Genomic DNA, 26011 nt, shown 5'->3' on the forward strand with positions numbered 1-26011 from the left:
AAATAAGTAAATTAGGGAGAAGAAATACATCTTCCTTATAGAAGAATCCTAAGTAATATATATTAATATTCCCTTCTCAACTAATACCGCTCCCCTAGATTGTCCACTTTGGAGACTATTTTACTCTAGGATGATGGTTATTTGGGTGCTGTTGAGTATTCAATCTCTCCCTCTTTTACTTAATCACTCACACTTTCTGAGTAGTATTTTGACCTCTCCTGTGGAGGGATTCTCCATTATTTGTAATTGTGGGGCTGGTAGAAAAGGATGGCTATTCCCAGAAGCTACCTCTCACTGCTGTTTCCTAAAACAGAAACAGAAGAGATCAAACGTTGCCCTCCCCACCACATATACACGACCTATCTCACACTTTGAATCTCACATGCATGATGCAAAGATGGTGGAAACCATTGGAGGTTGAAAATCTGGTGGTGTCTTGACCAGACCTAAGCTACAGCTCATGCTGCCAAGCCTCTGAAATTTCCTTGCTTTCTGTTTTCCAAGCCTGTTTTTCTAGCCTGCTTTTAATTCTGTAAGCCCTTGATCTCCTTCCAATTGATTCATTCCCTTTTTACTTAAGATAGCTGCTGTCTATGTCTGTTGTCTGCAAGCAAGAAGCTGACAAACAAAGTTCTCTTATTTGTGTTTATGCATCCAGCTAGCACAGTTGTTCTAAACTTCAGTGTGTCTCAGAATCACTAGGAGTGCTCATTAAAAATGCTCCACTCCCAGAGAGCTCATCTGGTAGGTCTGAAGCGGTGCCCAGGAATCTGATTTGAGTAAGCATTGAAAGCACAATGTTTTTACTTGCTGGTCTCTGCTGCAGTGTTTTGAGCACTGTATATGGGATTCACTGACCTATCCTCTTGCCTAATACAGAGCCTGGCCGGCACAGAGTAGGATCACAGGAAAGTACTTTTAGACACTACATTCATCCTCAGTCCCACCAGCACTCCCAGGTGAATGCAAAACCACCTTCACTTTTAACTGCTCCCTCATCTTAATGGTAGACAGTATAATCTCAGAATTTAAAGCCTACTGTGTAATTTTTAGGTTATGATAGCCACATAAAATAAGGTAAAATGAAACAGGTGAAATTAAATTTAATGATCTATTTGTTTAATCCAATATATCTAAATTATTACCATGTCAAGATGTCATCAATAGAAAACCTTTATTAACGAGATACTTTACTTTCTCTTCTCTACGGCAGTGTGTGTTTTCCACTTTCAGCATATCTCAACACAGATCTCAACTCAGGTCTCAATAGCCATGTGACAAATGGCTGCCAGTTGGACAGCACAGCCCTATATACAGTATACCTCTCTTAGGTATACGTAGAACACATTAGTTCATTAAAAGCTCTGAGAAAGTCTATCTTAAGATTCTATCCTAAGAAGACCTACTTAACTTTCCTTATCTCATTATTTCTCAAACCCATCTGACCATGGAGCACACTCACACAAACACACACACACACACACACACACACACTGATTTTGGAACACCTACGTAAATCCTACAGAATTAGTCCTTCCGAAAACATTTGTTATAAAAATAATATATGCATATGTATAACTGAATCACTTTGCTGTATACCTGAAACACAACATTGTAAATCAACTAGTGCAATATAAAATAATTTTTTTAAAAACTTAAAAAAACACTTTCTTTTGACCATTCCAAAAGGAAATCACTACTTAGATATAAACCTACGCAGTAGAATCTAGATAACATGGTGAGGGTGTGCATATGAGGACATGTATGTATGAGGGTGTACGTGTGGTGTCTAAGAGTATTTGTGAGTTTATATGGGTGAGAGTGTGCATGTTGTATTGTGAGAGTGTGTATGCTTGCTGGAAATTGTCAAAAGAATTTTTTAAGAGTAAAACTGAAATGCGTTATTTTTTCTGTCATGATAGTTTCTAAGGTAAAATGTTATTTAATCTCTTTATTTCCTCATGAAAATTACATTCTTTAGATGAATATTTAAAATTTTTAGTATATTTTTTCTTAACTCTTAAAGATGAACCAAAGAACAACTGCTTGGGGGAAGGAGGAATTGTAGCATGACTTTCTTTCTGCTTTTTGTAGTTGGAGTAAAATTAATATAGTTAAGGTTAGCGGGAGAAATTTCAGGAGTTACACATTTGACAAAAATAATAGTTAAGAAGCATATACTGAAATTCCTTATATTTCATGGTTAGAATGATACAGTATCTTTAAGAACTGGGTTTCAGTCAAATGTACCTTCTTATTTTTAATATTTAAACAAAAAAAACCCAAAGCGCTACCACTTCTCAGACAAATCCTGAATCATCTTCCCAAATGCAGAACGTTATAAACTCAACTGTTCTTTTATTACATAGAGTTAGGAATATACTCCCCCCCAACCGCCAAATATGATGAAGCAACTCCCAGGGGAAGGAAGGACTTTGAGTACCCCGTGTGGAGTACGTCCTTAGCTCAGTACATACGATGGGAATGAAGGTCCCTGAGATATTCATTAGTGCTAATGGGAGGGTTGTGGCCAAGGCACGTAAAAAGTGTGCAGCTTTGGAAGTGTCGGATTATTCGGAGAGGACAGCTAGCATCTGAGTGATCAACACCCTTAGTATTTGTCGTTTGGGGACCTCTTCTTTTTCAGAGAGTGTCTTCCTGTCGTTTTCAGTTGGTCTTCACATCACTTTTTTGAAAGCAGAATACTTTTCCAGAGATGGATAAAATAGTAGATTATTTTACTATAATTACCAGACTGGCCAAAAGAACTGAAAGTTCTTGAGTCTTTTCCTTATTCCTTTCAGATTCAGAAGGTAGGTTTGGAAACAATATGTGTTGTCATTAAGGAACCAATAGCAGAATCATTTGGACTTTGCTTTAGAAAGTCGATGACAAAGACGACTCTCTGCCAAGTACCTTGGTTGATCTCTAGAGTCTAGATTTGGTGGAGACCGCTGCTAGCAACACGAGGTTGGACCAGATGACACATATGATGGGACACAAAAGTACACATTAAGCCAAGTGTTCATGTTCCGATACTGCCTCATGACTCATGATGTGACCTTGAATAACTTCTCTAACACAGCTGCCCTAATGGGTAACATGGTAACAAATTCATCCTTCACAGAGTATTGAAGCTCTGTGAATTAGTATATATAAGCCAAACCTAGAATTGTCCTGGTGCTGTTTATTACTCAGATACTCAGATTTGGAAGCAGGGAAAGACACTCCATCCCACCACATATTTAATAACACGACAGAGAATCTTAAGCACTTTGTAAGTACCTCCAACCACGATGACTGTTTAGAGTCTTATGTGTTTTGACAGTTGTGTCAATGACCTTAGCCTTTAATGGGAATCAACTACAACAGATATGTCTAAATGACCAATGGTTGGCCCTTGATGGAACAAAGGATGCTTTTCAATAACCTAAGTGATTTGGCCTGTGTAGTTCTGTACACATGATGACACAAATGAATTCAAAATAGGAAGATTCTTACATCGTGAGTTTGAGGAAAAAAGCAGCTAGAGACTGAAACTGTATTATCTAACATTGGAAATAAGTCTGTTTCTTTGATGGCATAGCAGATGAAGCAACTAACTTTTAGGGGCTCTTTTGTGCAAACATCTTTCTCTGAAGTAAAGGGAACTGCTCATTTTTTGTTTGTTGGGTGGATGTGTGTGTGTCTGTGTGTGTGTGTGTGTGTCTGTCTGTGTTTGCAGTGTACACTGATTGAGTTTGCTTATGCTACAACTCTGCTATAAAAACCTGGAGGTCAAGAACTGTGTTTTTAATACCCACGACATAGGAATAAGTATTTAGAGGGTGCTTTTTCTTTTTTTCAAACATAGACTTTTTTGATACAGCAGGTTCTTATTAGTTATCCATTTTATACATATTAGTGTATATATGTGCTTATTAATTGTTTTGTTGTTAGTGCGGTAACTAATTGTAGCTTTTAATGTAATTACTGATTAGAACAGCTTTGAGCCATTGAACAGAAATATGTTGGATCAGTGCTCTGGAGTCCCGGACAAATACTTAGAAGGGTTCCTATCACGGTCTTCCTAGATCTTGATTCTGAGTTCTTCCTCTCATCTCACTGCCCAAATTCAGGCTAACGAAGTTCCTATCCCTCTCTCCCCATCCAGCCCTGGCCAGTGGCCATGATGAGTCTGTTGGGAGGCAGACACCAGCAACCTCGTCTGTCTGCTACTGCCTAAAGTCTGGTCTGGTCCACACTGCAATTCCTCACTCTTCCTTTGTGACTCCATGGTCACACCTGTGATTTCAGGTATCTAGTTCCACAGGCCACTGTGAAACCTACTCAGCTCTCTTCATTTGCCAAGGTGGGGTGTGCTGACCATGGGAATGTGAACCACAGACCTCCAAGAGCAGGGAGGACTATTCACTAAGCCTCAGCTGCTAGGTCTGACGTGCATCACTGTGCTTGGGCTAAGGCCACGCTTCCAGTGGCCAGGGACTGACTGTCGACGGATACTGAGGTAGGCCCATTCCTGGAGGGCACAGAGCTCCTCTGATGGGTGACTTCAGCTTGAGAACTCTTGATGGCCTTGCCAAAGTTTCCTTAGAACTGCACTTAGAACTTTTCTCTCTTTTTCATTGGGAACAGATTTGCAATGAGGTAGGGGAGAGGGTCACCCAGCCTCTCCATTTTCTCTCACAGCCATTTCCCCTAATCAATTTTGTACAGTTAATCCTGTGTTAGCATTTGTTTCTGAAAGGACCCAAACTAACATATTGAAGCTGGACTTTTATACTAGGAATGGCAAATCGTATACAGGGATATCAATCCTATGAGGAATTCTGAAACTGGAACAGCCCTTCAGAGTTGTCCCACTGCCCCAGTGGTATGGCTCTTAGAGCCCTGTGTTGAGAAGGATTCTGAAGTAACAGGGTTTAGGCAAATGTGCTGCCACTCCTCCTTTCTGTGCCCATGACAGACATTGCTAATTGATCATACCTCTGTATGGAATAGAGCAGTGCTGAGTTAGCAATCAGCCATCAGCACAAGTGCTTATGGATGCCAGGCACTTGTCATTATGTTTCAGACCTGCCTGCAGAACCTAAGTGTGAAAGTGTTGTATCATGATGGTTTGATTTTAGGAAGTTCAGTCTTTTATCAGGATTCCTTTGTCAAGGTTTTCTAGCAACTCCCAGGGAATGCTTGCACGTTCTATGAGTCTGTGCTGGTTGATGCATGCCATCTCCATCAGTCATCCAGCTCTGCATCTTTGCACTCCCCACTTGTCACTATCACGACGGAGCAGGCCATTTTCTACCACTTCTAACTTTTTTATTAAATAACTTTAAAAAACTTTATTATTATAAATGCTTTATTTATTTATTTAACACAGAGGAAGCTTGGTGGTGAATATGTAGCCATTTGATGTTTTTATGACTAAGAGTTAAAGCTCAGGCTCTCTTTCTTATAGAATGTAAATGTGTACCAACACATGTATATGTAATTGTTATCAAAATTACACTTAGTCACTAAAAGAAGATTCGCTATCTGAACTTTCTTCTGTATTTTTTTCACCTTCACCATCAGGCACTGGACCATCTGGCCTCTGAAGAAAACCTGGGTCTAGTCCTTCCGATATCATTTTGTTTCTTATTGCTGTCACTGGAACACCCACTTGAACCATTTTGAGGTATCTGGCATATCTTGGATCCTTGACTACAGTTAAGATATTTTCTGGTGTTACTTCACTTTCTTGCGTCCAGAGTCTTGTAAACTGCTGTGATTGCTCTGAAGTGGTTTCACAATGTGTTTCATTTGTGATCCTAGTTACACTTATAAGAGATACTTCAAATGTGACATCATCTAGCCCTGGGATAGACATCAACTTTGCATCTAAAATATTGAGAGTTGTTTCAATTTTCTGGATACGAAGAGAAAGGTCTGCCAGTTTCTCCTCACAAACTGTAGAGAAGTGGTTGAGGAACCATACAATATGCACCACAAATTGGTTTAGAAATGCCACTATTCACCATTCTTCTTTTTTTTTTTTTTTTTGTGGTACTCAGGCCTCTCACTATTGCGGCCTCTCCCATTGTGGAGCACAGGCTCCGGACGCGCAGGCCCAGCCACCATGGCTCACGGGCCCAGCTGCTCCACAGCATGTGGGATCTTCCCGGACCTGGGCATGAACCCGTGTCCCCTGCATCGGCAGGCAGACTCTCAACCACTGCGCCACCAGGGAAGCCCCGCCACCATTCTTTTTATGCCTGACCCCATGAGAGGAAGCCCATCCTCATCCATCTCCTCAGCAGGCGGGGGACCCCATAAATTTTGTATTTAGTGAACACATGCACATAACCTTAAAAGTCTAACATAAGCAGTCCTTAAAGGTTTATAATTTTAAAAGTTATTCCTTGCACTGACCTTCATTTCTGTCCCCCAGAAGCAATGCCTCCTTAACTCTTCTAGCTACCTCCCCCAGTATTGACTTCCTTATTTCTAAAATTTTGCATATACTAAGGTATCCACTGACTTCTCTACATGCTGCATAAGGACTTAGACCATCACCATGTCCCACCATTTTCCTTTTTCTCCATAACACTCCAACATAGTCATATGTTTTACTAAATCAATACTCCATGTTTACATTTTTATGATTTTGCAAATACTATTCAATTCACTAGAATTATGCTTCCTTTTGTGTCCAAACATATATTTCTGCTGGAGTTAATACTTTGTTAATAATGAGTATTAATTTTCTTGGTTCCTAGAGCCCTCCCTCCAGGAGCCCTCTGTCCTCCTCGTCCTGCCTGGGCTGATTTCTCTCTTAGCTTGCTGAAAGACAACATTCCTAGGGCTGGCCCTTGGCCAGTCTTCAGGATAACATGCCATATTTTCCTACACCTCATATCTCCCTCTTTCTTGGTTTACCCCTTTGTTTTGGTCTACTATCAATACTCAGTTTGCTGCTATTCCTCCTTGCATCATTTTACTCCAGTCTTTTCCAAAGAAAGATTGAGAAAGATACTGATGTATTGAGTACTTGTGCACATGAAACATTCTCTATGCCATCCTTGCACTTATTTTGATAGTTATATATTTCTAGGATAAAATCTAGAGTCTAGGAGTAAATCTAAATCTAGGACAAAAATATTTAAAAGGTGCTTTTTAAGATTTCAATACTGCTGTTGTGTTGAGAAAACTAATGTCATTTTGCTTCCAGTTCTGTTATAGTTGATCTACTGTTTTTCCTCCCTGGAAGATTTTACGATCATGTTTTTTTCCTTTGAGTTATGAAACGTTACCACAATACGCCTTGGTATGGTCTCAGCTTGGGTCCAGAGACGGAGATTAATGTGCAGGAAGCTTACTGGGGACTGCTCTTGAAAACAGCGCTGTGAGGGAGAGGGCTGGCAGGACTGGGCAGAGGCAGAAGCTGAGCTGCCACAGAGACTCCAGCCAGTTCTACGAAGAGACTTCAAAGCTATCCCACCTTAGGCAGGTAGGCTGAGCCTTTATGCACCCTTCTCCTGTTGAGTAGTCAGGGATTTGAGCCATTCCCAAGAAGGGACTGATCGTGGATGAGGCAACACCCTTGAGACAGTGTTAAACACCCAAGAGGGAATCACCTGAGAATTGTCAACTATCAACAAAGCTGGGTCATGTGGAAATGAGTGCTTCAGTCCTGTAGGGAAATCTGGGTGGCACACAACATTATCCACTATAATATGGGTCTTATTGTAATAATTGTGTTGAGCTCTTGCTGGACTTATTCAGTCTGAACACCTAAGTCCTTCAATTTGGGGAAAATTTTCTTGTGTTTATTATTTGATAGTTTCCTCTCTTCCTTTTTCTTGTTATCTTCTTTTTTTTCCTATGAGTCATATTTTGCTTCTGTAAAACTGAACTTCTAATCCTCGTCTTTCTTTTTCTATTGACTGTCTCTGATCTTTTCATCCCAAGATGTTTCTTCAACTTTATTTTCCAATATGCTTGTTGCGGTCATCTAATAGCATGATGAATCCGAGAGATATGAATAGGGCACCAATAGCATCTACTATATGGATTAATAACTTACTTATCACTTTGGTGGCATTTTGTGGAATTTTGGGAGGGGGAATAATAAACCCAGGTGGTCTATCTGACATTTTGAACCAGGAAGCATCAGTTACACACTGTCTTTACTCAGTCTGCTACTGTTCCTCTTCGAATCACCTCACTTCAAGCGTAATCAAAGAGAATCCACTCAACTCAATGGGAGGCTGAGATCATGCTATAATGTTCAGCAAGACTTTACCAAAGACCTCAGACCAATTGAAGTTCATTACCACACAGGAAAATTTTAAATTAGCCGTTAAATATGTCTTCTCTCAGAGTCCATATGTCCAATTCATTTCAAGAGGCATCAGTTACATGCGTAATTAATCCAAACTTTGCCCCATGTTTCAGGGAACAGCTCACATCTCCTCTTTGGGACACCTTGAGTACACCTCTTCTGCCTGTGTCTGTAAAAACCAAACAGATGAAGGAGGTCTCCTTTTACCCCTGAAGTCTTAGGCTTTCCAATGAAGTCCTTATTTTGGGGTCAGGACTGGCCTCTTTCCAGGATGACTTGTGGTGGGAATTACCATTCTCTCCATAGCTCTAAGGCTTTCAACAGGGCCATGTTTTTCCCAAGAGTGATCTCAGGGCTTCCAAAGAAGTGCTGTCAGACATCAAGAGTTTAGGGAAAGCACAGATGACCAATTAAAAAACCATGGATGTCAGAGGTCAGAGTAGATGTTTAGCCTCAGCTAGTAAGATGACCCCCTTATGTGGCTTGAATCCCATTTCAGAGAATTCAAGAAAGGGGCCCCAAACTCTGCAGCTTTTTTTTCTTCTCCTCCTGACATGAGGGAGAGGCTTCAGAAATCCTTGGCCAATTTAAGGCTTGACCAATTTAAAGCTGACAATTGCCTGCCAGTCTGTACTGTTCAAAAGATGAGTGATAATGAGGAGTTCCCTAATTACCAGGGTTTCAGGCTTCTCTCATTATAAATCTCCTCGTGGGGTGTAGCTAATTGGTACTGTCAAGGAGAGAAATTTAGAAAGACTTAGATAATAAGCAGATATTGAATTCAGTTAGGATGACTATTTTCTACTATTTCTGTTCATAGCCCTCTTATATAATAAATCTCCCATCTCTCTGCTCACTTGTTGGAAGAAACGGGGTTCTGTCCCTCCTCTTTCTACCTCAGTGGTGCATTGGTAAGAAGAGAAGTTTGTGGAATATTACTCCTACTCGTCACTGGAGGGTTTAAAAAATCTAAACCTGAAATCATTAGATAGCATCTCACTAGATTAGTTTTTAAGGCTCAAGTACCATGTCTTGTGAAAGGAACTTGGATTTCTAAAAATGGAAGACAAAGTTCCAAATCTCATCTTGCTACTTTATAACACATGGGAACAGAAGTGGCTTACGCCACTACTCAGAGACTCGGCTTCCTCATCTGTAAGACAAAGAAAAGAACATCCACTTCACAGAAGTTTCAGTAAGGTAAATTAGATAAAAACGTAAGCATAGTGGCTGCCCATAGAAGATAGTTGGTAACTTTTTAAATTAAATAAGTAGGACTCTTATTAGATAGATTTTTTAAAAATACAATTTTCAGGCACTTCTTCTTACCTATGCCTGATTGCCACTTCAAACCCAAACAAGTAAACTTGAAAACAACAAGATATTTAAAGAGAATGTTTCATTCAAATTCTTATCACTATCATAAGAAATTAATGTGACGCTCTCTGAAATGCACCCCTTAGATTTACATATGTCAGCAAACATGTAAGTCCAAGTGTGTGTGTGCATGTGTGTGTGGGAGACACATACACACACGTACATACACATAATATTACTGATTAGCAGCCCAACCATCCTTCAATAGGATATAATACTGTGAAGAAGTAGTGTGCAGGAATAATAATACTATGCACACAATAAAACTAATTAGATAATTCTGTATTTCAGATGTCATATATGATCTCAAATATAATATTGTTAAGTGAAAAACAGCAAGTGTGTATGGTTTTCTAGTTTTGATATAAAAAGGAAAAGGGTAGATGGGCACAAATACTTGTATATGCTGTCTCTGGAAGGATGTACCCAAAATTAGCATCTCTGAACTCCAGTGGAGAGGCAAATGGTGGACTTTGGGTCACGAGCCAGAGGGAAACTTTCTTCTGTAAAGTTTGAATTTTAACAGATGCGTGCGTATTTTATTGCAAAGAGAGAGAAAGAGATGAAGAGTGCTGAGATAATTTGTAATCACCTGCAACAGGAACTCTAATCCTAGCAATTTAGGAGAATCACCTATAGAGCTTATTAAGCATACAGATTCTGGGGCCGCAGAGCTTCTGATAGAGAATTGAGGTGTGTGGCAGCAAATGAGGAATTCACATTTAAATGTAATATCCTTTCTTTCTGAAAAGCAGACAGGTTTGAAAATCACTGGCCGAGGGCAAAAATCTCTCTGTGCTTTTCAAACTAAGCAATTCAAACTGTCTTCAGGTATCAAGGCAGTGTCTGGGGCCTATGGTTGGAACTGGTAGGGGTGGCAGTGGCTGGGGGAGAATGGAAGTGAGGCCAAGGGCAGTGGTTAGTAGACAAGGATGGAGACACACACATACAAAAGCCCTGCTTTCAACTACTACACATTCTGGGAGATTACCAGAAATTTCTTTTGAGTAAGGGATTCTGCTGCTAAAAATATTCCAAAATTATTGTTCCATCTGAAGGAAATTATTCTTATGGCATCACTTCCAAGCAATGGGTCATCCCCAAATGGAAAAAGAGCCGATTTGTTTTCCTCCTATTCTTATTCTCCAAAATACATGTATGCATAAATATATGTGCACTTGTATTCACATACACAACATAAAATATGTGCACATGTAGATCTCTTGCCATAGGAACAAAGACTTCTTCATGTGTATATCCTCCACCACAAAGGACAGTAAGCTTTTTCCATAAAGGACAAAGGAGTAAATAATTTAAGCTTTGCAGATCATATAGTCTCTGTGTAATCGACTCAGCTCTGTCGTTGACATGTGAAAACAGCCATAGACAATACATAAATGAATGGGTATGGCTGTGTGCCAATAAAACTTTATTTATGGACACTGAAATCTGAACTTAATATAATTGTTTTAAAGACAATTTTTCACAGCAAAATTGAGAGGAGGGTACAGAGACTTCCCACATATCCCCTTTTCCCACACATGCAGATCTTCCTCCCCCATTATCAACATCCCCCACCAGAAAGGTCCATTTTTCACCAAGGGTGAACCTGCATCGACACATCATAATCACCCAAACTCCGTAGTTTGCCTTAGGGTTCACTCTTTTTTTTTTAGGGTTCAGTCTCGGACAAATGCATTACACGTATAATGATTATCCATCATTACAATCTTAAACAAAGGATTTTCCCTAAAAATCCTCTGTGCCCTGGCTATTCATCTCAGCCACCACCCCTCCACACACACACTCCATCCCGGCAAGCACTGATCTTTTCATTGTCTCCATAATTTTGCGTTTTCCAGAACATCACAGAGTTGGAATCATACAGTATGTAGCATTTTCAGATTGGCTTCTGTCACTTAGTAGTATGCTTTTAAGTTTCCTCCATGTCTTTACATGGCTTATAAGCTCATTTTTCTTTTTAGTGCTGAATGATATTCCATTGTCTGGATGTACACAGTTATTATTTTTCCATTCACCTACTGAAAGACATCTTGGTTGCTCCCAAGTTTTGGCAATTATGAATAAACAGCTGTAAACAGCTGTGTGCAGCTTTTCAAGTAGAAATAAGTTTTCATCTCCTTTGGGTAAATACCAAGGAGCATGACTGCTGGATCATATGGTAAGGGTATGTGTACTTTTACAAGAAACTACCAAACTGTCTTCCAAAGTAGCAACTTCATATAATTTTCACGTATCATAAAATCATGGTCACCTTTTAATTTCTTTCCTACCATTTAAAATATAAAAACCATTCCTAACTTGTGTAACATACAAAAACAAGTGGTGGGCTGGATTTGGCCATCCTATAGTAATTGGTTGACTGTTCCTTTGTCATCCAATTTTTTTTTTTTTCTGTACACAGGCCTCTCACTGTTGTGGCCTCTCCCGTTGCGGAGCACAGGCTCCGGACATGCAGGCTCAGCGGCCATGGCTCATGGGCCCAGCCGCTCCGCGGCATGTGGGATCCTCCCCGACCGGGGCACGAACCCGTGTCCCCTGCATCGGCAGGCGGACTCTCAACCCCTGCGCCACCAGGGAAGCCCTGTCATCCAATTTAAATGACATTTTTTCCCCTTCTTTGGCATTCGACAAACTTATTCATCTTATCATCAGAGTTCTCATCTTTAAAATGGAGTGGTTAGTGGGCCGAATATAACAGAACTACTTGAGAATTATGTTGAAACATCTATGTCTGGTACCCTTCCATCTCCATACACCAATGCATTCACATTTTCTTGGTGTTTTATTTGTCAGGATTCTTTCAAATGCAAATAATAAAAATCCAATTCGCACTGGCTTCAACAGTAAAGGATATTTTTTTAGCTTATACATAACAAAAAGCTCAGATATAGTTGCATCCAGAGGTTTAGGCAATGTCACTGGGGACAGATCCCTCTCCATTCCTTCATGCTGTTTTCTACCTTGTTGACCATACTGTCAGACAACTTCTCTTCCAAGGATGGTATCTGGCAGCTCCAGGCTTACATCATCCCAAGTTTATGGTCAGTCGAAAAGGAGCATATCTCTTTTTCAGGTGCTCAAGCAAAACATCAGAATTAGCTTAGATTGAACCAGATTGGCTTGGCTTAGGGTAAATATCCATCTTTGAATATATCGCATGGTTTCATGAATGTGATATTCTGCTGATTGGGTCTTTGTCACACATCTACTCCTGCAGCAGAGGGTAAAGGGGAGGTGAAAGCCATGCCATTCAAAGATATGAACTAAGGGACTTCCCCAGTGGTCCAGTGGTTAAGAATCCATCCTGCAATGCTGGGGATGCCAGTTCAATCCCTGGTCGGGGAACTAAGATCCCACATGATGCAGGGCAACTAAGTCCACGCGCCACAACAAGAGAGAAGCCTGCGCACCTCAACGAAAGATCCCACGTGCTGCAACTAAGGCCTGATGCAGCCGAAAATAAATAAATAAATATATTTTTAAAAAGAGACCAAAAAAATTGCATTATTAAAAAAAACAAAAAGATATGAACTAAGAGTGGGAGAAAGATGCTCCTCCAAAACAAAATCCCCACGCTGTTATCTGATGAAAAAAGAACAGAGTTGGGCAGCAAAACTCACAAATGTAAACTTCAGAGTTCTTACTCACAGAATCTGATATCATTGAGAGTCTGGCCTAATTTCTTGCCAACTCCATGGCAATGGAATGAGAGATATTTGCATAACTGATGATTTTGTTTTTGCAGTTGTTGATTTTATTGGATGTTTTACAATGTTTCAAAGAACTGTGCCTTTTCAGTCTTTATGTTGTTTGTCTCTCCAGAGAGAAATGACTTCAGAGAATTAGATCACTAAGGTTTAATCTCTCCCAAGAGGCCTAATGTGGATAGCACTCTCCTTTCTTGTACCATTTCGTTATTCTCAACAAATTCCTTCCCTCCAATGATTCTACTAGACGCTGAAAACCCAACCACAGAAAATTTAAGCTTTCTTATCAACCACCAGGCATTCAGTGGGCGTACCTCAGAATTCTGTCTTATCCACTGCTTTTAGGAAAGACACAGATCATTCAAGACAGCCTAATTTTTTTCTTCAGAGATTTCACTATTGACAGTCCAGGAGCAGTGTCTGAGTTTTAATAAAAACATAAAAATATACTCCATAAACTATAACTATTCATTGTAGTAGGGTTGACTTGCCCTTTTATGGCCATTAAAATGCACCCTACCTTTGTTCTTTTCCTGGCATTCCAATTGGTCTGGTTCTTCTCTGATCCTCTCATTCCTGCTTTCTCTCTCTCTGTGAATCATTTTCTTTCTTCTAGTCCCTACTTGTCTTCTCCAGGCTCAGAGCTCTTCTCTTTCTATACCTACTCCTTTCTTTATTTCATTTGTTCTCACATTTCAATGATCACTTTATCCTGAGTAGTACCAGCTACTGTTTGTTGAGTGTCTTCTGTATATTTGCTGCTCTCAATGGCTCTGAGAGGTAGCTGGCATTACTTACATCTCACAGTAAGGATCAGTGACTTACTAAAGGTCACACAGATAGTAATTGGGAGAGTTGGAGTTCAAGACTGGTCTATCTGACTTCAGAGTTCACTCCCTTTCCACTACACTTCACTATATTAATTGTCTTGTTCTATTATTCAGCCCAGATCTCTTGAGCACCTGCTGTGAACACAAAAGACCCAGTCCCTGTCTTCAAAGAGCTCACAGTCTAGCAAGGGAGATAAGCAGTCAATTTAATTACAATATAACTGCTATGACAGAAGCATGCATACTTTGCAAAATTACATCTACATCCCAGACCTCTTGCCTGAGTTCCATGCCCATATCACCAAGGACCTGTTGAACATTTTCATTTGGATATTGTTTTTATTATGTATTGCTGCCTAACAAAAACCCAAAGCATACTGGCTTAAAATAACAATGATTTATTATTTCTCATCAATTTTCAGATTGACTGAGCTCAGCTGAGTAGTTCTTCTGCTGCAGTTACTTCCCTGCCTACACTCAGCTAGTAGTTTGGCTGAGGCTGGAACATGCAAGATGTACTCTCAATAGCCCTGTATCTCTCTGCCCAAGTCCTCTCAACATTCTGTGGTTTAGCCTGAGCTTCCTTATATCATGGTGGCTGGTTCCAAGAGGACAAGACTCAATGCACAGACACTCATGAAGCCTCTTCCTGCACTATGTTAAGGTCTCATCAGCCAAATAAGTCACATGGCTAAACACAGAGTCAATGTGGGAGGGAACTATACAACAGCATGACTACTAGAGCCATAGATCACTAGGGACCACCAAAGAGACGGTCCACCATAGGGGTCCATTTTTCACTTCCATATCTTAAACTGAAATCACCATGTGCCTTCAAAACAAACTCACATTGCAATTTTTACTTCTGGTATCACCATTCTCAAAATTTAGGAGTTATTGTTGACTCCAAAATCTATCCTAACTACATCTAATTCTTTTCCACTTTTTTCTGTAAAATATCTCACATTCTTTCCTTTCTTTGTCACATACACCACCACTACTTATTTTGTTCAGGACAGTCTACTAACTTAGGGGATTCCAGCTGTGCGCTGGTACTCACGACCATGCTATGAAAAGGTTATAAGGTATGAGGATAGGGTGATCATCATTTGAAGATCTTGGGGTGAACGCCTAGGGCAGCTGGTCTCTGGACTGGTCACTCCCGACCAGAAGCTGTATTGTCTAATTGCCACAGTGAGCAATACATTCATCTTCTTTCATATGTGCCATAAAATGAAAATTTTGGAAAACACTGTTGTAATTGAATCTTCTGCTTTCTATCCATTGTTCTTACCATCACCAGGCTAATCTTTTTTACTATCACAAAGCTAATGGTTTCCCACTTAGGAAACCACTTCATATTTTACTCTTCTCTCAATATCATAAGTTGCCCATTGCACACAGTCCAAAAATTCCCACCATCTGACTTAAACCTGCTTTTCAGTTTTCTGTCCAGTCCTCTCCAAAAAATACATTTCTGCCTAACTGATCTGCTTAGCATCTCCCAAGAATGTCTTATTATTTTCTGCCTCCTTGTCTCAGGGCAAGTCCACCCTCTTAGAAAACTTCCAGACCCCAATTATTCTTCAAATCCATGTCAAGTTCCTCATCCTCCATGAAGGCTACCAGATTATCCTGGCCCACAGCTATGTCTCTGTTGCCTCTCACCTCCAAGAAGACACTGTTTATAATTCTACCCTGTCCAGTAGAGTAGATGCTAGCCTCATGTGCCTATTTAAATTTATATAAAACTAAAATTCAGTTTCTCATTCACACCGGCCTCATTTCTAGTGCTCAGTAACCACAGTGACTAGTGGCCACTATATTGGACAGCACAGACGTAGAGCACTTCCATCACTGCAGAAAATTCTTTTGGAAAGCTAAGTCTATGCCAGTTATTTGGCATTTAATCACTATTTTTGACTTTGGGTTGGCTTTTCCATAGCCAATTTCCAACTCCCTTACTGCTTTGTTGCCTATTACAGATCCTGAAAAACTCAAATACTTCTATTTCCAGACTCCCTTGCAAGTAAGCTTGTCCAGATCTGGCCAATGCAATATAAGAGTATGCTTGTCGGGAGGGCTAAAGTTCTTTTGTATGATCAAAGAGAGAAGTCTTCAAGGAGATCTCTCATTGGATACAGCATTCATTGCCTTTGGACACAGCCATGTGCAGATTCTAAACGTGTAGCAGGTGTCTCATGATCCTAAGGAAAATACCAGGACTATCTCAGAAATTCCTATCCCTGAAATGGTTAAATCTCTCAATCAATCCTAAGAATACTAACCCCCGAAAATCTTGGTATGTAGTCAATTACATTATTTTACTGTTTAAGCCTCTAGTACTTATAATATTAGTCATGAGTCTTAATTCTTAGGCATTAGCTGCACCCTTAGTAAACCTATATTTAGGCCCTGCCTCTTCAATGACACTGAAAATACATTAAGACAAGAACATCTTTATAACGTCTCTCTGACTCATCCACAGCACAAAGTAGGTAGTAAACTCAGGGGAACTGAATGATTTCTTCCTTCTCCTGGGCTGGACCATGGGCTTACAAATTTCTCTTCTGAAACTCTAATCTTAGCCCATGTGAAAAAGTGTGTCATTTTAACAACAGCAACACTTCAATTTATATTTGTACCTGAAAGTTACACTAGAAAGGTGAGAAAGGAAGAAATACAGTTCTTCATTTTTACCTCTAAGATACACCCAAGACACATCAATTTAAAAAAATTAATCTGATAGCATGATGTCAGCAACAATTTAAAAGGAAGCTTTTGAATCTCATTGAAAGCTTTGCCAGGTAATTTAGTCACACATAGCTTCAAGAATCATTTGCAGTGTATGGTGTATGTAGTGTGATGTGTGTGTGTGTGAGTTTTGTATGTGTTCACCTCAGTGGCTTATTATCAAAGACATGTGAACTAAAATAGGATATTATTGAGTCCACTTTATCTGTTTCTTTAAGCCTTTTGTTTTCTAACCCATGTTAAAGTTCTAGGTCTTGACCCAATAGGAATTCTCATTTCAATCATTCATTTAACATCCATCACTGAGCACCCAACAGACACCAACGATCCAAAAATGCAAAAGACACAAACTCTGGTTCATTAATATTTTTATAGTGCTTCCACTTAGAAATTTATCTCCTTTGATGGATTCTTCAACCCCAGGAGGAGGGATCCTTCATGCCCTCAGGTATGGAGCTAGCTCTATGGCCAGCTCTAAGGCTGGAAGTGACTGGACAACAAGGCTGCCAGAGTGAGTCCCAGAACTGAGACTGAGCTTGATTTTCCAAGCCCTGGTTTTTCCTCCCTTCCATGCTGGGAGTCATTATGGGAAAAGGTTTTAGGACACTGGCTTTGGTATCAGAGTCAAATTCCTACATCTGCCTTTTGCTAAGCGTGATGATGCATTACACGACTGCTCTAGGCCTCCATTTCTTTCTCTACAAAATGGAGATCATAATAGTACCTATAATAGTACCTATCCCACAGAGTTAGTGGGATTATATAGGTATACTCTTTTTGATTAGCATGTATTAAGTGCTCAGTAAATGCTAGATTGTATAGCAAACCATTTAAAATCATCAGTTAATGTGAACCAAATGTGTGGTGCAATGAGCAAAAATGTCTGGAGGTGATTGTGTGTATTCACTCCAGACTAAGTGGACAACAGGCTAGCTGGGATCACATCAGAGGTGCACCTGTCTTCTACAAGGAGGGGCTGCACTCAAGCTCAGCTTCCCATGGAACCAGGGGCTCCCTTTCCCTTCTGGGAAAGGTTGCAACATCACATAGGCTCCAAGGTCTCCAGGTGCTGAGCACCTGGTATTGCCAGAAAACTCCTTCTGAAGAGCTGATCCCCAAATTGAGGCCACCTAGTACCAAGAAACCTGTGACTTCCAACCCACTCCTCCCACACCACCACAGGAGAGAATGCAGTGGAATACCCTGATCTGGTGTGGACTTCTGTGGAATAATGAGAGAATGGGGACTCAGGCCTTCTCTTCTCTTGCTGATATTGACCTGTGTAAGTTTCTCTCTTCTCCAAGAAAGGCTATTCCTTAAACCACAGAGTTTGTCTTGAACTCGAGTGCATGACAGGTGGAGGCTCAGAGGGGACCCAGCTTGTCTAATAAGTAGGTACAAGATAGATGCTAACTGACTGGATGGTAGCTAGTCTCTAAAGTCTCGTATATCTGCAGGAAAAGAACCAAATAAGCTTTGAGAGAAAGAACATCCAGAGAAGCTGAGCATACCCTAAATGAAACATAATTTGAGTCCTAAATTCCCCTTTTCTCATTCCGTGCATATATTCCCTTTCCTGCACAATATTTGTATTTGTGATTTTGTACTCTTTTGCTTAAAGGGGTACCCCCAGTTGAACAAGTTTCAGGCCCCCCAGACCTTGGCTGTGATGGATCAGCAATGGTGTTTCACAGCAAGAGGAAAGAGAGTAGCTGCACACATGTCACAAATGTAGCACCCTGTTACACCCAACCTCTTTGCTTCACATATGAAGAAACTGAGAATCAGAGAGGTGACATGATCTTTTTTGGCCCCACGACCGGGGATGAAAATGGGAACTTTGATCTCCCATCCTCATGCTTGTATTAGCAACAGTAATGAAGTAACACATCCAGCCTTTCTTCCCTCCTCCCCAAGAAACAGGTAACATTTCTGAAGCACTTTTGGGGAATGGGTAAGTGTGAGGGCTCTGGAGCCAGACAGAGCTCAAAGTTCAAGTTCATCACTTGCCAGCAAAGTAGGTAATCTCTCTGCACCTTAGTTTCTTCAGCTGTAAGAATGGAGGTGGTAATAATAATACATTCAGCCACTACAAGGATTCAATGAATTAACTCATGAAAGCATTGAGAAAGTTGGCCAGCACACAGAAAGCACTCAACAAATGTTGGGAGAAGGAACGGAGCAGCATGATTCTTTTTTTAACATCTTTATTGGAGTATAATTGCTTTACAATGGTGTGTTAGTTTCTGCCCTATAACAGAGAAAATCAGCTATATGTATACACATGTCCCCATATCCCCTCCCTCTTGCGTCTCCCCGCCACCCTCCCTATCCCACCTCTCTAGGTGGTCACAGAGCACCGAACAGCATGATTCTTGACTCTCTTTTTTCTTCTGGTTCTGGATCAACATGCACTTGGGATGAAATGAGTGTTTTATGCTCTGTTCCTACTACCAGATAGTAGGGATGTAAGAGCTGACCCCAGGACTTCCTTCAAGAATCAGGTTCAGAAGTTCATCTTTCTTTCTCTGTTCCAGGAAGAGGGTAAAGTAGTAATTCCATGAATACAAATTCTTGCTTGGAACACGCATAAAGGTCTACATTTGGGCAGAATACTTATGAGGTCCAGAAGTGGCTGCAGATCAGGCTACTTTCTTCAACTGACTTTTACCACCACCAACAACAAATATGTACTTAGATCTACTTCTTTCTCATGTGAGTCCATCTTTTCCTTGCTTATGAACTGGGGAGGCGGGTAGGAAGGTAGTGCTATTCATTGGTCTCCTTCAAACACCAATGAAGTCAACTCTGTAATTTAGGACCAACTCCAAATGTAGCGCTCTCTTGATGGTTGAAGTCAGAGACTTTCTGTTTCCCTGCCACGTTGCAGGGCAGAGGAATCATTGCTGTGGCCAGAGGTCCAGGGTACAGCCTCCCTGGTGCCCCCCTAGAGCCATTCCCTTCTGAGGTCTTGCCAGCCCCAGACTCCCTACCCAGGGCATGGCCAGCCAGCGGGCACGGGTCCTCGTGGTACTGGTGGGACACAGAGACCTCTGGCGCTTTCCTAATGTTGAAAATACTATTCCTTCTCTCTTTTCACTTTTTTAATACTCCTAGCACCTAGCATCATCATTTAGTCATAACCTAACTGTTTTTCCCTGCTGTGTCTGGCTGCTTTTACCCCCCATGGGATTTTATCACACACCTTTTGCTTCTGTCCCAATCGAACCTTCTTCTTCTTTCCCAGAGCATGAATTCGGCAGTTAGACAGTCTAAGTTAAAATCTGAGATCTATCCCCTACTGACAGTGTGACATAGGCAAGTTACTTAACCTCTCTGTGCCTCAGTATCCTGATCTATAAAGATAACAATAGTACCCACCTAATAGGGTGCTTGTAAGGATAGTAAGTTAATATATACGAAGTGCTGGGGACACCCTGGTATGTAACCAGTTGCTGATTACCATCACTCAGCCTTCACCAAAACCCCAAGAGGCTGGGTTTCCCTGGTGGCACAGTGGTTGAGAGTCCGCCTGCTGATGTAGGGGACATGGGTTCGTGCCCCGGTCCGGGAGGATCCCACGTGCCGCAGAGCGGCGGGCCCGTGAGCCATGGCCGCTGAGCCTGCACGTCCGGAGCCTGTGCTCCGCAACCCGAGAGGCCACAGCGGTGAGAGGCCCGTGTATCGCAAAAAAAAAAAAAAAAAAAACAAAAACCCAAGAGGTAAAATTAAAATACTAATTTTATAGACAGGGGTGAGGCTACACTGCTACTCTGGGAATTGTGTAGACATTGATTTCATTTATATTAGGTACCATATTCCCATAGGGGTTTTTAAAAAAGGACTGACTTAGGCAATATCCAAGTTTATTTTTAAAGCTGGAGCAAATTATTCTCTAAGTATAATTAAGTCCTTTTGAGAGTCCAGTAGGAAATGATTATTCACTACTAAATGGTAATCTCTGTAATTCAAGATAATTGAAAAAAATCTCCCTCTGACTGATCCTCAGGGAGAGACAGCTTTTTCAAGCAGTTGGGAGATATTCTAGAAATCTCAGGTAATGTTATTCCTGAAATTCATTATTTATTTACACATAGGCAGTTGCTAACTCAACTGGCAGGAGATGGGTCATTACTTCATTAATGTCTCATTATTAATCTCATTATTCCCAATACCTCTATATTGGTGAGAGGTCCCCAGATCTTCTGGGACAGCTCTAATTTTAAAGATCCTATTGTGTTCCGCCTCAAATCATCAAAATCTCTCTCAGGGAAGTGCCATTATTAGAGCATCTCAAGTCATCTCCCAGATCGACAGTGGCATACACAAGCAGAATCGTCTTTTCATAGTGTGTGTGCATGTATTTCAACTTGGAAAAAATATCGCCCACAAGCCCCATAGATTTTTTTGCCCCATAGATTATTGAGGCAGTAAATTTCAGAGTACAACCATGAAAAATGTCCCAGTGTTAGCAGAGTCTGGATTATGGAAGCTGAGGGTCTAGGGTGAGACCCTCCCTTTGCCACATAGCTGTGGGACCATAGGCAAATTGCCTAATTCAAGTTTTCTACTTGGAAAATAAATGTCTGTAGGCCCCTGTCACTTGCCCTTCTTCTACTTTAAAGCTAAATGTGCAGGTTCATCTATAAACTGGCAACAGAGAACAAAATGCTGTCTTTTCATCTTGGGCTGAGTCAGGAGTTCTTATTTAAGATAGAGCTGATATTTATCTGGTATGCACTGGTAAATAACAGCTGTCTTCCTTTCTGGTTAGGCCAGCAGCTATTCTGTCTGCTCAAGCTCACCCTGCACTGAATTTTATATATTTTGGCAACATCCCTTTCCCCCTCCTCCCCTCCCTAATTAAGAGAGTTAAGGTGTGTGTGAGTTCTGGGGTCAGAAAGACCTGGGTCTGAATCCTCACTCTGCCTCCCACCAGCTCTGTGATCTCAGACAAGTTACTTAAGCTCTACTGCCTCAGCTTCTTTAAAACGGGAACAACAGTAGGCACTACTGGATATTAAATGAGCACCAAGCTCAGGGTCTGGCATAATGTACACACCCAATACATGTTTGCTATTATCATTAAAGTAAAAAAAAACCCTGAAAGTCTTCAGCTATAAAATGGTAATTAAAAACCTATCCAATAGGAGGATTAAAGGAAAATCGGACAATTGTGGAGAAAACCTACAATTATAAAAAGGAAAATTATACCAAAAAGAAGATGAAGAAATGTAACCAAAATTTAAAGTTTGCCTCATCAGTAGATAATATTTAGTTCAGCATATCAAGGTAATTAGAGAATATCAGTTTAACTAAATACATTGTAATAGATCTATATGGGGAGGGTGAGTGAGGGGAAGGAAAATTTTAAGAGTAAAGTTCACATGTACTATAAGAGGCAGTCATTAAATACCAAGTTGATTAATCAAGAAAAAGCAGCAGGGCTTCCCTGGTGGCGCAGTGGTTAAGAATCCGCCTGCCAATGCAGGTGACACAGGTTCAAGCCCTGGTTCGGGAAGATCCCACGTGCCACGGAGCAACTAAGCCTGTGCACCACAACTACTGAGCCTGCGCTCTAGAGCCTGCGAGCCACAGCTACTGAGCCCACGTGCCACAACCACTGAGCCCGTGTGCCACAACTACTGAAGCCCACGTGCCTAGAGCCTGTGCTCCACAACAAGAGAAGCCACTGCAATGAGAAGCCTGCGCACCACAACGAAGAGTAGCTCCCACTCACTGCAGCTAGAGAAAGCCTGTGCGCAGCAGCAACAAAGACCCAACACAGCCAAAAATAAATTAATTAAATAAATAAATTTTTAAAAAAAGAAAAAGCAGCAAGAGCAAATCATTTAGAAATGTGGATGGAAACATGGGAAGAAACAGCAGGAAGTGTTGCACATGGCTGGGGAGCTGGACACAGGCCAGGAAACTACTATTTTTTTCACCATAAGCCTTATAGCACTATATTAGTTAGGGTTGTACTAGGCTGCAAGTAACACCAACAGCAACAAAATGTATGCAAGTAACAATTGCTTAAATATAAGAAAGTCTATTTCTCGCTCAGAAGAAATTCCATAGGGTACAGTCAGTTCTGGTGTGGGAGCTCCATTCCATGAATAAAACTCAGGAGGACAAAACTCCTCCCAGCTCACAACCCCTAGGAAGTAGCCTTTGCAATCCAAAGCCACCTTCCTCCCAACAAGGTGGGGAAGGGACAAAGAAGAAAGCAAGTCAGGCTGGGACTAGCAGTCTTTCCAGGAAGTCTCCTTGAAGCCACACAACACTCCTGCTTGCATCCTATTGGCCAGAACCTATCCCATGCCCACATTTGGCTGCAAAGGGAGATTAAAGTACAGTGTTTATTTGGGACAGACACATGCCTGGCTACAGATTTCTTGCTGTGGAAGAACAGGAGATTGGATATGGAATACAACTAGTTGTTCCCATAAGCACTTATTGATTACTTTAAATTTCTGAAACTTTAATCAAAATAAAATCTAAAAGCAAACCAAATACAACACCTTGTGTTATGTGGTAGTTAAGAGTTCAAGCTCTAGGATCAGAGGGCTGGGGATTGAATCCTGTATCGTGCACTTAGCACTACATTTCCTTATCTGAGTTAACAATTAAAGGAGGCGATCCTAAAAAGTACTTATAATAGTTGCTGGCATATGATAAATATTCATTTAGTGTTTGTTTGTTGATGTCATAAACATTCTACAATTATGAAAATAAACAAGTACCTAAGCCTTGGATATCTGAGGAAAACCAATAAATGGAAGAGCCAAGATAAACAAATAAAACAACAGAATCTCCAAGAAACATTTAGAGAATCATAATACTGAATGCATAAAAAATAAATAAATGCATAAAAAGGGGCAACAAGACAGTATAAGATACAACAAATACAACTAAGGTACAGCCTCAGATTCCCCAAGCTTCCCCAGTTTCACAGACGCACAGCGGCATTCTGGGCCTCAGCCCACCTAACATTGCAACGACTGCCAGGCAATTACATCATGTGAGGCCAACCAGTTACACCCCATAGTTTCTGGCTTCTCTCACTATTTCTGGAAATGGTGTGCATTTTGGCTTCCCCCAGAAGGGATGGACGATATAACTAGCATTGGAGGTGAATTAATTCCAGTGGGGCAAACTTTGACCAGTGAGTGATAAGAGATAGGAGGAAGGTGGACCACAAATATGTGAACAATAAGTATGCAATAAATGAGTTCATGAATTTTCTCTTCTTCTGAGTATGAAAAAGTTAGCAAATGTGTTTTAAATTTTATATATTAAAAATGGAAACTTACATGTACTATTAATCAAAGCCCCAAAATTAATCAGTAGGAAAAAAAACTGAAAAGGTCGAGTTAACAAAAATTGGGACTTTGTTGGGTAATAAGAAGCTAGCAAGGAGAAAATAGCTATGCTGTGAAGAACTAACAGCATAAATACAATATGGAAGTTTAATGGTAAATGACAGGGAAAAAACCCCAAATATGATTTTGGCAATTCTTTCTAGGTAGTAAGACCAGGAGAGACATAACTTTTCATAATATTATTCTATACTGTTTAATAAAAACTTATAATATTCAGATATTATGTTTATATAGCTTCAGATATAGATAATTACTATTTTAATTATTAAAGACTACATAAGACTCTTACATTGGTTGACATGGCAGGGAGATGTTTTGTCTTAGTTCTGTTACATTTTATATACCTTTGGTTGTTTGAATATTGATTTTGATCGTGTATGACATTTATGAATAAAGTTATTCTGGGAGGGAAATTGATATGACAATATAGACAATGCCCAGCATGAATGAGCAAATAGGTAAGGATTAAATGACATGATATATATAAAGCATTTAGTACAGTGCTTGGCGCCACTCAGTAAACAAGGTTATTACTATTATCTTGATATTGCTGATCTCTGAGTTTCTAGCTTTCAATTAACTGAATTGCATCCCACATGAAACTTCCATAAACAAATCTAAAGATCCCTTCCTTCTATCAACTCAGGGTCCAAAGATTTTCCAAAGATTTTATGGCAAATCCTCGTTCCCACCTTCACTTGTTATGAGATTCTGAGCCTCAGCATCCCCATCTGAGAAATGGGGACAACAAGATGAAGTTCAGAGACTGTAAATGCAACAATGCACCTAGTACATGGCACAGAGTAAAGTCTCAATATGTGAAAGCTACTGTTGTTGCTGTTGTTACGAAGAGCCAAATCCAGCTAACATCTTGAATACATAAGAAATACCTTGACAAGCACTCAGGTCAAAGACAGATTCCTTGAGATCCTCGTCTGTAACTGGGAAGCACAAGGCCTTCATCGTCCAAATTCCCCAAGGCTGCCATCATCACTAGGATCTGCTGCCTCCCTGTGGAGTTTCATAGACACAGTCAATAGACCGGAGAAGCTTCAGGGCCAGGATTTCATCACCAAGCCAATCAGAAAATGTCCCTGTGGTCCTAACTGTTTTGTTCGTGGATTATTAATATTCAAGTCTTTATACAATTGTCAGCTTCTCAATGAGTCCTACGCAGCCTCCTCTGTTTAAAACAGCAACTCACACCCCCTGCTCCTAATCTTTCACGAGGTTCTAGTGTTTCCCTTTTTCGTTGCCTTTATCACCTTCCAATATATTACCTAATTTATTTATTCTTATGCATGTTATTTATTTTCTGTACTTTCCTTTTACTGCACAAGAGCAGAGGTGTTGGGGGTTTGTTTGTTTGGTTGGTCTAATTTGATTCCAAGTGCCTAAAAGAGTGCCTGATGCACAGAGAGAACTCAGTAAGTATTTCTTGATTGAATGAATGAATGAATACTTTCTCCTGGCCCATGACATGAAATGCTTGGGAACCTTGAAGCTATTAAGGGTTTTGATTGCAATGAATATATGTGCATGGAGAGCCACAGTCCCTGGTGCCAGATGTAGCTTTTATTCTAATACAATTCATACTCTATAATGATCAGC

At 40.5% G+C, this 26011-nt stretch overlaps 1 protein-coding gene across 1 annotated transcript; it reads right to left on the reverse strand.

Moving 5' to 3' along the window:
• Nucleotides 1-5509: 5509 nt before the first annotated feature.
• On the reverse strand, nt 5510-25363 carry LOC309967016 (WASH complex subunit 3-like; the record flags this gene model as incomplete). The annotated part of the gene is made up of 2 exons (XM_082847452.1): nt 5510-6009; nt 25291-25363. 2 exons carry the CDS (start codon nt 25361-25363, stop codon nt 5510-5512), a joined length of 573 nt encoding a protein of 190 aa, XP_082703578.1.
• Nucleotides 25364-26011: the final 648 nt, after the last annotated feature.

The sequence above is a fragment of the Leucopleurus acutus genome, assembly GCF_964270905.1.
Source record: "Leucopleurus acutus genome assembly, chromosome: 10".
Taxonomy (NCBI): Eukaryota; Metazoa; Chordata; class Mammalia; order Artiodactyla; family Delphinidae; genus Leucopleurus; species Leucopleurus acutus.